The following is a 13960-nucleotide window of genomic DNA, read 5'->3' on the forward strand; positions in this document are numbered from 1 at the left end:
TGTCTTCTGTGTTTTCTCTTGAACTTAGTTCACGTAGAATTTTAAAAAGGATGTAGAATAATGTTCTCGAAGTATAACAACATAACTAGTTATAATAAAAAACAAATAGAAATTTGAAAGTAACATATTTACTCTAAAGTCAAGCAATCCCCTCTCCAGCAAAAGAAAAAGAATACAAAAAGATACGTTTTTCCAATTTGAAAAAATAATCTACTTTCCAAAAGGCGAAGCAGAAACAAGCCCATATAAGAATAACATCAACTGCAAAAGGGAACAAAGAAGATAATCGCTTGAAATTTCCTTCCTTTCTCTTCATCTGTTCCGCCTTCTGAAGAAGAAACTGGCTTTAATCCACCTGAGGACTATAGCCTCCAATCCCCTAGGAATCATTCTTCTTCTTGGATATAGAGAATGAGAACCATTATTTTTCTTGGACCTCTGAGAGAGAGGCTTAATGCTTCAGAACTATGGGAAGAGTTAGCTTCAATACTACGAAGAAAAACCATTGTGACCTATTAAATGGGATTTTCATGGCACTTTTCTATGATACTCTAATAGACAAAAAAAAAAGTGCAGCAATTTCTAGTCCACTGCAGGATAAAAGCCTCAGACATATCAATTCCTGTCTGGGGTTTGGCCAGTTTTCCTCGCCACGATGGCCATTATGGATTAGTGATGGTGGGAGATTTTCGTCAACTCTCTCTCAGCTTTGCTGATCATGGAGATACACAAACTCTTTCAGCACGTGAAGGTATCTCTACTCCAATATACTGTACACACGCACACACACACATATATATATATATATACATATATAATATATATATATATATATATATATATATACACACACACAAATATATATACATAGATAGATAGATAGATAGATAGAAAAATATTGATATTTACAGACAAGTGGTTAGGATTGAATTCAATCTACCTTGGGAAGGACACACCCAAATGGTTATTATTATTATTATTATTATTATCATTATTATTATCATTATTATTATTATTATCATTACTTGCTAAGGTATAAACCTAGTTGGAAAAGCAGGATGCTATAAGCCCAGGGGCTCCAACAGGGAAAATAGTCCAGTGAGAAAAGGAAACAATTAGAAAATTAAATATTTTACGAACAGTAACATTAGAATAAATATTTCCTATGTAAACTATAAAAACTTTAAAAAAACAAGAGAAAGAGAAATAAGATACAATAGTGTGCCCGAATGTACTCTCAAGCAAGAAAACTCCAACAAAAGACAGTGGAAGACCACGGTACAGAGGCTATGGCACTACCCAAGACTAAAGAGCAATGAATTGATTTTGGAGTGTCCTTCTCCTAAAAGAGCTGCTTACCATTGCTAAGGAGTCTCTTCTACCCTTAACAAGAGGAAAGTGGCCACTGAACAATTACAGTGCAGTAACCCCGTGGGTGAAGAAGAATTGTATGTCAATTTCAGTGTTGTCAGGAGAATATGTTAAGAATAGGTAAAGGACCGTAACCAGAGAGAAGGATCTGATGCATTACTGTCTGGCCAGTCAAAGGACCCCATAACACTCTAGCGGTAGTGTCTCAACGGGTAGCTGGTGCCCTGGCCAACCTACTACCTAAGAAGACCAAAATTTAAACGCATGCCTCCGCAACAATACAAAACTAGACAGTCGACTTCTCCACTCGGCTCCCAAGAGAATTATAAGCTGATTCACATGTTTTTACAGACTCAAATCTAAACGATCTCCAACATGATTGATGATTGCTGGGTCTCTAACACGTACTTATTCATGATATCTTTCTCATAAACACACATTACTTTCATAATTTTAAATATTAAGGCAAAACCGTTCATTATACCAAATTTATTCTACTTTGAGAATAACATAACCAAAGGAGAATTATGCATAAGTGAATCGAAACTGAATGTGAAGAGGGTACTATAATATATATATATATATATATATATATATATATATATATATATATATATATATATATATATGCTACTGACTTTATGGTTAAAAGAGTTGAGGGGGGACACAAAGCACGCTTAGAGAGAGAGAGAGAGAGAGAGAGAGAGAGAGAGAGAGAGAGAGAGAGAGAGAGATTTTAACCGAATATTTCTCCCATCCCTGAACAAATGAGTCAAAGATAAGAATATTCTACGCAGCTCCTATGAAAGTGTAATAATATAAGAAGAATATACAGGTATTCCACATTCTTCAATTAGACGAAATATCAAATAGTTGGGAAAAATGATATGCATTATATAATTCATGTTTTTCATTTATCCATTCATTCATTTATGCTCAACAACGGTTCATTGGGGAACCATTGAATCTCGCAGATTATTATCATTATTATTATTACTAACCAAGCTACAACCCTAGTTGAAAAAGTAGTATGGTATGCTATAAGCCCAAGGGTTCCAACAGAGAAAAATAGCCCAATGAGGAGAGTCAATAGAGAAATAAAGTACAAGCAATGAATAATTAATATAAAATATTTCAAGATTAGTAACAACGTTAAAATAGATCTGTCATATATAAACTATGAAGAGAAACTTGCGTTAGCCTATTCAACATAAAAACATTGGCTGCAAGTCGGAACTTCTGGAGGGTAGGAAACGTCCCTACCTGGTGATCTGCCAGACTGGGTTCGAGTTCCGCTCAAGCTCGATAGTTTCTCGTAGTGTCTGCAACGTCACCATCCTTTTGAGCTAAGGATGAGGGGTTTGGGGAAGCCTATAGGTCTACCTGCCGAGTCATCAGCAGTCATTGCCTGGCTCTCCCTGGACCTAGCGTGGGTGGTGAAGGGGTTTGGGTGCTGGCGATATGGATATATGATCAGTCTCTAGGGCACTGTCACTCCATTGTCTATGCCATTCATAAGTGACCTTTAAACCTTTCAAGCTAGTGAGGATGTATGGAAAGGAAATTCATCCTTGTGGTGTGAGTCTTTGAGACCAGAATTAAAAGGAGAGCAATAAAGAAAGCCAAGAGAGGAATGTAGGATCCTTTAATTAGAATAAAACTAATCTGTTGGAATATCAGGCAAAAATAAAAGATGTAATCAGTCACTAGGGCATTATCACTGCACCTTACCTCTGCTATTCATGTGCGGCATTTAAACCTTTAATCGTTGTTAAGTCACTTGTTTGAGACTCCCACAACTTTTCTTCGAGTTGCAGTGACTTTTCCTTCCATAAATCGTAATCCTTTGAAAGCAAAATGTAGCTTCGAAGAGCCTTTCAGAGCCCTTTCAGCGAAAGATCTGTCGATAGGCATTCGACCGTTTCAATCTAATCTTGAACTTTTGATTTTTTTAAATGTCTAGTTCTTTTTTACCATTTTAATCTTTTTTTCTCTATGGTGGGTTCCTATATATGGTGTTCCTTCATTACCTCCGCCAATGAAGTTGGAAGGAGGTTATGTTTTCACCCCTGTTTATGTGGATGTAGTTTGTGTGCATGTTTGTTTGTGAACAGCTTCCTGGTCACAATTTTAATCGTAGAGTAATGAAACTTGCATGGATTAACTGTTATGTAAAAGGCTGCAAATAAATAAATTTTGGAAGATATTGGTCAAGGGTCAAGGTCATGGTCAAGCAAAATGTCCAATTCACGTAGTCAGTCATAAGTTTGGAAATCGTTGTCACAGAGACTTCAAACTTGGTTCATATTTGAGTGTATGAAAATCCACGTCAATTAATACACGTTAAGGTCAAAGTTCAAGGTCGAGCAAAAGGTCGAGAAATAAGATGCCGCGGTGGAGGTCTGTGCTCTACTGAGTGCCCTCTACTTATGTTTGTTGTCATTATGCCTTCTACACAAATGAGGTATAGAAAAAATAATTTTTACTCCAATAAATATCACTAGGAAAGTAACATCTCTACTAACTCAAATGAACTTGAATTGATTGAACACTGAAAGACAAGTTTCCTGTAAATGTAATAAGATACACATGTAAGAGATACTATCTCCCTTCCTTAGCAATAATTTGGTTGTGGCGGCCTATGACGACTGGTGATCGTCAGACTGGGGTTCGAGCACAACTCATGGTCGTTAGTTCCTTTAGTAGCTGCCACCTCACCATCCTTGTGAGATAAGGATGGGTGGTTTGGGGGAGCCTATGAGTCTACCTGCTAAGTCATCAGCAGCTACTGCCTGGCCCTCCCTGGCCCCAGCTTGGATGGAGAGGGGTCTTGGATGCTTATCATATATATATATGGTTAGGGCACTGTCACTGGCCCTTGCCTCTGACATTCATGAACGGACTTTAAATCTTTAGGTTAGGAGATAGAGTAGTAAGTATTTATTTGGTTTCAACGTCTAAAAAATATTTATGAAAAGAGATGGGATCCTGAACGAAACTTATGCATTTGCAAAAAAAAAAATAAAAAATAAAGAATAAAATATTTAACATAACGAGAAAAGGTGACGTGTACTTTTATCTTAATGATTGTATCTATCTGAACATTCATTAAAAAATAGGAAGAAAAGTGGTTTCCTACGAGTCACTCTACCTACGTTAAGAGCTGTTCTGAATAGGTATGTTATTCCATTTTTTTTTGGGGGGGGGAGGTTTTAAATACAAACAAAAAGGAAATGCAAAATTAACGATTAAAAAACTTTGAGAAAAGTGGATAAAATCAGAGGTAAAATAGTTCATCTGACGACCTTTATTATATTACATGTGGTTACGAGTTAGGGAATGAAAGGAAAAATGGATGTACAGAAAAAAAAAATAGGATGAAATGAAAGAAATCAAATTGGATCGAACGCGAGCGATAAACCCACTGATACTCATGACAAGAAAAAGAGGTTTTGATTCAGAAAGAAATGCTAAAATAAAAAGGAAAAACTCCTCGGGAATAAGAATTGGATGCACAATGTAACAGGGAGGTGAGAAGCCTTTGATAAAGTCGTAATAACTTTTGGAAAATAAGAGAAAAAATAAATAGCTGAAGATGTTGGAGATATCAGTCTAATCAGCATATACTGCTGCCATGAACAACATTTAGAATAACGCCAACTTATCCATACGTATCGTAAGAGGTGAATATAAGGGAATGGACGAGGGGACTGGGAATCCCCTCCTGTATAGTTACTTCCTGTGAGATATCAAAGACGAGGATCTGGGGGGAGAGTGACTACTCCCCGCACTCTACTCTAGGGGTGACTGAATGTGTGTGGATGTAGTTCGATTGAGAGAAAAAGATGTAAGATTGGAAGTATGTTTAGGAATAGAAGGATAGATGCATTGCCCTCGTGTGAGACAAAGATATAAGAGAAGAGTGAAGTGATGTTTGGTGAAGTGACAGATATTGTCTGGAATTAAAAGGGGAAGAGCAAAACAGGATGTGGCTTTATTGCTGAGTGAATGGATGAGAGGTAAAGGAGTGGAATGGAAGGCGGTGTCATCTAGGGTAATGTGGGCAGGGTTAAATTGGGTAGGGAAAAGACTATTGTCTTGGGACGCAGTTCCGATAGGCCTTGCTGCTTCCTCCGGTCTCCCTGGTGACCGCCGAAGTAGCAGAAATAAGGGATTCAGCATATGAAGCTTCATTTGTGATGGATAAAGGGGGAGCGTGGGCTGTGTCACCCTAGCAGCACCACTTCCAACCATACTCGGCTGATTTCCTCGTCAGGCTGGGAGGAGCGAAACGAAGAAAAGTCCCCTTTTGTTCTTTATTCATATCGTTTACCACCAAAAATTGGGGGAAGGGCCTTGGTAGATAAATAGAATATATATATATATATATATATATATATATATATATATATATATATATATATATATATGTACATATATAATATGCATATATAAATATATATATACATATATATATACACACACACACACATATATATATATATATATATATATATATATACACAGTATATATATACATATATATATGCAAACATCTATTTATCTATAAATTTAAATATATTTACCTTCTACACATAGTCCCATGGAGAGAGAGAGAGAGAGAGAGAGAGAGAGAGAGAGAGAGAGAGAGAGAGAGAGAGAGAGAGAGAGAGAGAGAGAGAGAGAGTAAATGATAACTAACGACAAATTTTCTATCATTTCGTAACTTGTTCCTGTATAATTTCCCTACTACATTCTCCATTCAATACATGTGAATTTGAACACTTTAGCAATTACAAGACTTGACTTCTTAGGTAATATATTACTCTTCCCATTAATCTTTAGCCAATTTTTAGCCTTTGCCAGGCATTTCAAAAAGTGAATTTTCTTGTTAGCCTTCAAACAAAACAGAAAAAAAAAAAATTTCCTCTGCTAGCAGCCTCTGATCCGCAAGACAAAGGGATTGTACATCCATTTTTCCTTTATTTTTTTATTTTTACCTGCGTTGGGTGAGACGCCATAGTCAAATTTTTTAATTATATAGTTTTTACACATACTGCATACTTAAAAATTGCATATTATAATGTAATTAATACTTTGGTTTTCATTTAATTGCTCTTTAGATTTTACCTGATATTTCAATACCTATTTTCCTAGAATTAATATCTACGTTCTCACATCATTCACTACCACTTCCCTCATTTTAAGAAATAAATTTTTACTTCTAACATATTACATCTTTATTTTTGAGGCTGAATTAAATTAGGAGAGCCATGAAGGAATTTGGTACTTCAGTAGATCATAGAAACATTTACATTTCTAAGCAAGATCTAATTATTTTATTCAAAATTCCGTTAACGTAGTTGTAAGTCTGGTGATATAAATATTAACCCAGTATTTCATTTCTTCTGGTTTACATCATTATAATTTGTTGCTATAAAGCTGTTTGTGTCTTCAAGTTCCTTTGATCACTGTCGCTTTATCAAGTATAAATTGTAAATGAGGCTATTTAAATAGTGATTTGCATGTCTGCCACTTCCAGCAATCTCTGCAACATTGTTCATATTATTTTCAGCTTCTGGGCTACAAACTCTTATCGTGCCCTGATGCGAAGACAAAATCACTGAAGAAGAATGTGTTAATGCGTTCGTTCTCAGACAGTGGTCTAGGAATTCTAACCATAAAAATTTAAAATTTTCTTAATATTAACTCACTTGTATGGTTTTACGATAGATTTATGGGATTTGGGCAATATACGCCAATATTAGGACCAGGAAGGCCATTCAGCGTTCAGATGAAACTGTGGAAAACACCGAAGTTGCCACTCATAAATGGCAGAGGCAAGGGACAGAGACAATGCCCTAAAGACTGACCATATATACACTCTACACCCAAGCTAAGATTAGGGAGGGCAAGGCGATGGCTACTTATGACTCAGCAGGTAGACCTGTAGGCTCCCCCAAAACCCCCATCCTTAGCTCACAATGATGGTGAGGTTGCAGACACTACAAGAAACTATCGAGCTAGAGCGAAACTCGAACCCAAGTTCGGCGATCGCTAAGCAGAGACGTTTCCAATAGGCCACCACAGCAAGATGAAAGATGGTAAGTAGGAATGGAAATTAGAGAGATAAGAGGTGGGTGCAACTGGGAGGAAGCAAGGAAAACTTAGGCAGCAACACCCCCTATTTACATACGAGGTAAACTGCCTTGACTACAACTGTGGTTTTCCCATCTGCGTTAACAAAATAAACCACCAATGAATATTCCGATTGGAAGACTGGACCCATAATTCACTCTATTCATTCTCTTCTTTTTCGTCAGCCATTTTGTTGATATGCAAATTTTCATGTCTTTTTTTACCCACAGACAACTGCCAAGTTCTTATGCCTATCAACAGAATTATAATGTTCCTATTTGGCAATGTTACAAAGAACGAGATAGGAGGGTGTCGGGATGTAACCATAAGAAAGAGAGAGATATGTAGTTGCAAGAAAGAAAAAAAAGATAGGTTTGAAGGAAAGGAGTCAAAGAGGGAGAAAAACCACACTTAATTTTAAAACGAAATGAGAGAATGTAATTTTCTTTTACTTCAACTGAAACTATAAAACTCGTAGTGTAATTAAAGCATTCTAATCTATATGATATTTAATTAAAATAAATCTAAATAAATTATTTTCATTTAGTCTCATCCATTTATCTAACATTCACATTTCTTAAATTAACTTTTGAACTAGATTCGAGTACCTAATAATTTGAAATAAATTCGATGAAATATATAATTGCAATTTCTTTTCTACTCACTTCATAAACATCGTGAAGCGTTAAAGAGAACGTAGAAGCTTTGAACGGTATTATATGCCTTAAATACACTAAAACTATATATACTTGATTATAGGCTACCGAGCAGGATTTCCAGATACCCTTTAGAAACGAAGTACAACGAGACCAATGGAAAATCAAGGCAAGGAAAAGCAAATACAGTAGGTCCTATTTGATGAAGGATTTCGGAAGTAGAACCCTGGCTAGGTCATTGTGTCTGAAGCAGTGGATAATTGTTGGGGTGAATAAATCCTCCTTAGACTAAAACAATAAGAACAAACATAAATACACTGATAAGAGCCACGTGATTAAAAGCAGCTAAAATCCACCTGTTACACATTTCGAGGGTCTGAAGAATTTGGGTAAAATATAAGTACGTATACACACACACACACACACACACACACACATATATATATATATATATATATATATATATATATATGTGTGTGTGTGTGTGTGCGTGTATGTGTGTGTATACACTCGTAGAGGTGTGAGTGTGTACGTGCGTGTGAATATGCGTTATTTGTTTAAAAATTAAGGGCCTCTCTCTCTCTCTCTCTCTCTCTCTCTCTCTCTCTCTCTCTCTCACACACACACAAACACACACACACACATATATATATATATATATATATATATATATATATATGCGTATTTCTCTCTCTTACCGACCACTAAATAATAACGTCAAACTACCCCAAAAGGAAAATTCCAAGACGAAAATACTGAAAAGGGAGGAAAAATTATAATATTCTTCCCTCCCTCATCACATGGTATCGCATCGCCAAGATGCGGGAATGCAATGGAAATCCATCACAAAAGATCTATATGATTACGAGACCCGAATAAACTCGCTCGTCCCCAAACTTTTGCGACGTCATAAATTCGATGTTATGATCAGGACTTTCCGTGGTGTTCTTTTCCTCCGACTAATTTGCGACCTCAAATATTGGGGTGATTTGCAAAGCGGAGGAGAGGCTGTCATTATGAAGATGAAGTGTTCAGAGATCTTATGAAAATATTCTTTATACTTTATAGTAGTGTTCAAAGACTTTATTGAGGTGTTCAAAGATTTTGTGAGACTTTTCAGATACTTTATTGAGTAATTGAAGTGTTCAGAGACTTTATGAAAGTGTTCAAAGAATATTGAAATATTCAAAGCCTTTATTTAAACGAAAGAGATTTATTGCATGAAAATACTACTTAACCATTAGTGATATAAAAGCTGGATAAATTAATTCTCTCTCTCTCTCTCTCTCTCTCTCTCTCTCTCTCTCTCTCTCTCTCTCTCTCTCTGCTCTACAGGACATCTTTTATATCAACACGAAACAAACGAAAACGGAGACCAAAAATGTTTTGATCTATGAAAAAGAAACAACAGAGTCGTATAAAACGAAATATACAACAATGGAATTCGACAAAAATAGGATTCAACGACAAGAACAAGAACAAAGAACATATCCGACATGGACAACCTTCCTCAGGCGATAGACTCCAATATTGTTGAACAACAAGTCCATTTTCATAGTGATCTTTATATTGTAGTACTTTTCAGCTCCTGAAATTAATGATTTTTACATGAGGACAATTTTCATATACACATCTTTACTCTTTCGAAAGTCTAGGAAATAGAAACATTCATTAATTTCTTGTTACTTGTCAAACTTATCCAGTTATTTTAACTGGAATATGACAGTTTGATTAAGGTACGTGTAAACTCTGTCGAGTAGGGTATATTGTGAATGACAAAATAATTTTAGCAAAACACGAATAATAAGGTTAGATTCTAATTTGCAAATACTCGAAAATTCTATAAATAATATTGTTGATTCTTTGCTTTTTATCTTCACAGAACATGAAAATAATTCAAACAGATTACAAAAATTCAAGAACATTTACTAAACATTTCTGAAATAATAAAATCGATGCAATAAAAAAGTGAGTGACAAATTCAACTGTTCTCTCCATTTATTTCAGGATAATAATTCACTGAAAAAGATTTTGCTAAATTTACCAACTTCCCTTGAGAGTCTTTGCCAAGCAGTGTCTTCTGCAGGAATGGTCTTTTTAAAAGTAAAATGGCCCTGACGGGAATATGGAGAATTCTTTTGGTTGGTAGCATGGAACTAAAGCCCGGATTTCCTTCCGCTGCTGGTCTGTTTTCAAATCCTCACAATCCCAGGCTTAATAGATTCACCTGAGGAGGGCTAAAAAGCTTTTCAAGTGGATTGGGTTATTTTTACAAACATCCAATACTTTTTTCTTCTGATATCTTACTCAAATTTCATAATGTACACAGTGATAAACTATGACCGATAACTCACCTTTCACATATATTTCACGAAAGGGGAACCTTCCATTAAAGGTTTTAAAGGTCACTCATGAATGGCAGAGGCCAGGAACAGGACAATGCCCTAAACTGGGCATATATACGTATGATCAGCACCAAAGCCTCCTCTGAATTTAAGCTAGGACCAAGGAGGGCAAGGCAAAGGCTCTAAAGGTTCATCAGAACCCCTCATCCTTAGCTCACAAGGATGGTGAAGTGGCAGACACTACTACAAATTATCAAGCTTGAGGGGGGCTCCAACTCCCACCCAACAGATTCACAAGCAGTTGTGTTTCCAACAGGGTATCACATTAATAAATAGCATATAATTTAAAAGAGCCAAGTAAATTAAGGAAAGAAAGAAATCCCATTTTCGAATAATAAATTTAAATCCTCTTTTGTTCCTTCTTAAATTATATTCTAGTAAATGATAAAGTGTTAGAAACCAAACGATAAGAACCGTGGTTTGTTTGGTATGAATGCTAGAAACATTTCATGAACCTTCTATGCCAGATCGGTTAAGTTACATAAAATACTATTCTCTGGGGCTACAAACTAGGAGCTCTCCCAAACCAAAATAAAAGTACCAGTAAAAATGCTGAGTACTTAAGAGCAAATGTCTAAAACTTCAACAGAAGTTTGTAATATCTAATGTGGTTATACCAATTAATATCAAAACGCCTCTAAGATTTTAAAATACACCTTAAAGGATATCAATTCTCGCGCTACTAACACCATGGTGATTAAAACTCCTTTCTACTTAATCTGGCCACAGATTAAACGGACTTCTGAAACTGGTTATAATAACGCTTCATCTGATTATTCTTCAGACAGGTGGATACTACAATACATATTCTAAACTCACATTTATGAAAGATGTTTGAGATTCTGCTTTTGTGACCCAGTTGGAATCAAATATTGTAACCACGTCTGCTGCCTGACCAGCTGGAACTGACGGGAGGTTTTTATTTTAGATTTTTATATTAAGCGATATTTTGCTTTGGCTTTGGCTCTTAAAGTATGATATTCAATTCAATCAACTTTAAAGCAACGAAAGTGGTTCCCTTTCCATTGAAAAGGAAATCCAGTCGTCAGTGTCTGAAGCTGCTGATTCAATTTGCGTTTACAAATTAAATAGAAAATAATTTCACCGTATAAAACTTGATTTGAGTGGGAACTACATTCACACATTCAGTTATTAATATGTTATGATAATAAATCCGACATTTGTTTCGGCTCCCAATTTCCTTGTCGAGGTGATACACAATTTAACTATCACAGGGTGAAACAAAAGTCTTCTCTATACATTGAAACTTTACCTTCAATTCCTCACTAAAGCAAAAATTAGTTTTAATCACATTTTCGACACAAATTTCACAGCTCGCAGATCATTAACGAAGAATTAATTGTAATAAAGACAACTGGATTACTTATAACCAATTTTACATACATTTAACCAAGGCACTTCCCTCCATTTTGGGGGGTAGCCGACATCAAACAAATGAAAAAAAAAAAAAGGCGACCTTTCTTCTCTATGTTCCTCCCAGCCTGACAAGGGACTCAACCGAGTTATAACCAATTTTAATACAGAAAAAAGGCTGGTGTAATTTGATCAAGAAATTATTTATCGTTATTATTAATATTTTGAATATAACACTGCAAAATTAAGTTGACAATAACCTTGAAATTCATGTAATAGTGAAGACGTGTAGATTCTCCGTCTTCCCACCTTGAGCGAAACTGCAGGTGAACGACCTTTGATTGACAGATCGAAAAACTGACAAGGTACCAATAGTCCTTCTGGTAAGCGTTATACCATATATAATGAGGTGATTACCATTGTCTATCAACTGCATTAAGGAACAAATTATCTATTGAAATTATTTTATTGAAATGAATTCGATCAGCGATGGCTTATGATAATACTTCCGAGAAAAAAAAAAGTAGTTTTAATCAAGTTTGTGGACTTGATAAAGCTCGTGTTAAAAATTTCCGTAATTATTTTCCTTGGAGAGAGAGAGAGAGAGAGAGAGAGAGAGAGAGAGAGAGAGAGAGAGAGAGAGATAATCTGAATTTCCCAACATATCATTGTTTTCATCAAGCAGCCACGCTTACAATATCAGTAATTATTTTCCTCAAAAGAGAGAGAGAGAGAGAGAGAGAGAGAGAGAGAGAGAGAGAGAGAGAGAGAAGAGAGAGAGAGAGAGAGAGAGAGAGGTCAATACTCCTTACAAAAGCAATGTATCTCAAATGGTGTGCGAGAAAATAATTTTGTCAAACAAGACTCGTTCCACATACCTGCCCCTCCTCCCCCAACAATTACTTGCTCCCCGTCCCCACAATCACCTGCTTCCCCTTCCCCACAATCACCTGCTTCCCCCTCCCCACAATCACCTGCTTCCCCCTCCCCACAATCACCTGCTTCCCCCTCCCCACAATCACCTGCTTCCCCCTCCCCACAATCACCTGCTTCCCCCTCCCCACAATCACCTGCTTCTCCCTTCCCACAATCACCGCCCCCCTACAGTCACCTGCTTCCCCCTCCCCACAATCACCTGCTTCCCCCTCCCCACAATCACCTGCTTCTCCCTTCCCACAATCACCGCCCCCCTACAGTCACCTGCTTCCCCCTCCCCACAATCACCTGCTTCCCCCTCCCCACAATCACCTGCTTCTCCCTCCCCACAATCACCGCCCCCCTACAGTCACCTGCTTCCCCCTCCCCACAATCACCTGCTTCCCCCTCCCCACAATCACCTGCTTCTCCCTCCCCACAATCACCGCCCCCCTACAGTCACCTGCTTCCCCCTCCCCACAATCACCTGCTTCCCCCTCCCCACAATCACCTGCTTCTCCCTTCCCACAATCACCGCCCCCCTACAGTCACCTGCTTCCCCCTCCCCACAATCACCTGCTTCCCCCTCCCCACAATCACCTGCTTCTCCCTCCCCACAATCACCGCCCCCCTACAGTCACCTGCTTCCCCCTCCCCACAATCACCTGCTTCCCCCTCCCCACAATCACCTGCTTCTCCCTTCCCACAATCACCGCCCCCCTACAGTCACCTGCTTCCCCCTCCCCACAATCACCTGCTTCCCCCTCCCCACAATCACCTGCTTCCCCCTCCCCACAATCACCTGCTTCCCCCTCTCCCATAATCACCTGGCCCCCTCCCCACAATCACCTGACACCCCAAACACACTCTAAGATTACGAATGTACCTTTAAAACTTCTCACATATCCTTAAATGTAACTTCATATAATCAACATCGACTCGGGCTGTATTGGCCAGAACAGGTGACTAACCTGGTCAAATGGGACTTTTAAAAATGACCAGCCCTTACGAAGGCAATGAATTTGGAGTTTCGCAATCTGTTAGTATTAGAACTAATGAAATTCAAGAATTGATAAATGAGAAATATTTTGACATATTAGC

General features: G+C 37.4%; 1 protein-coding gene across 1 annotated transcript; it reads left to right on the forward strand.

Annotated features, from left to right (window-relative positions):
* Positions 1–7465: 7465 nt before the first annotated feature.
* On the forward strand, positions 7466–13731 carry LOC137649280 (uncharacterized). Its single transcript, XM_068382267.1, has 2 exons — positions 7466–7475; positions 13052–13731. The coding sequence occupies exons 1-2, from the start codon at positions 7466–7468 to the stop codon at positions 13729–13731; spliced, it is 690 nt and encodes a 229-aa protein (XP_068238368.1).
* Positions 13732–13960: the final 229 nt, after the last annotated feature.

This window comes from Palaemon carinicauda, chromosome 11, assembly GCF_036898095.1.
Source record: "Palaemon carinicauda isolate YSFRI2023 chromosome 11, ASM3689809v2, whole genome shotgun sequence".
NCBI classification, from domain to species: Eukaryota; Metazoa; Arthropoda; class Malacostraca; order Decapoda; family Palaemonidae; genus Palaemon; species Palaemon carinicauda.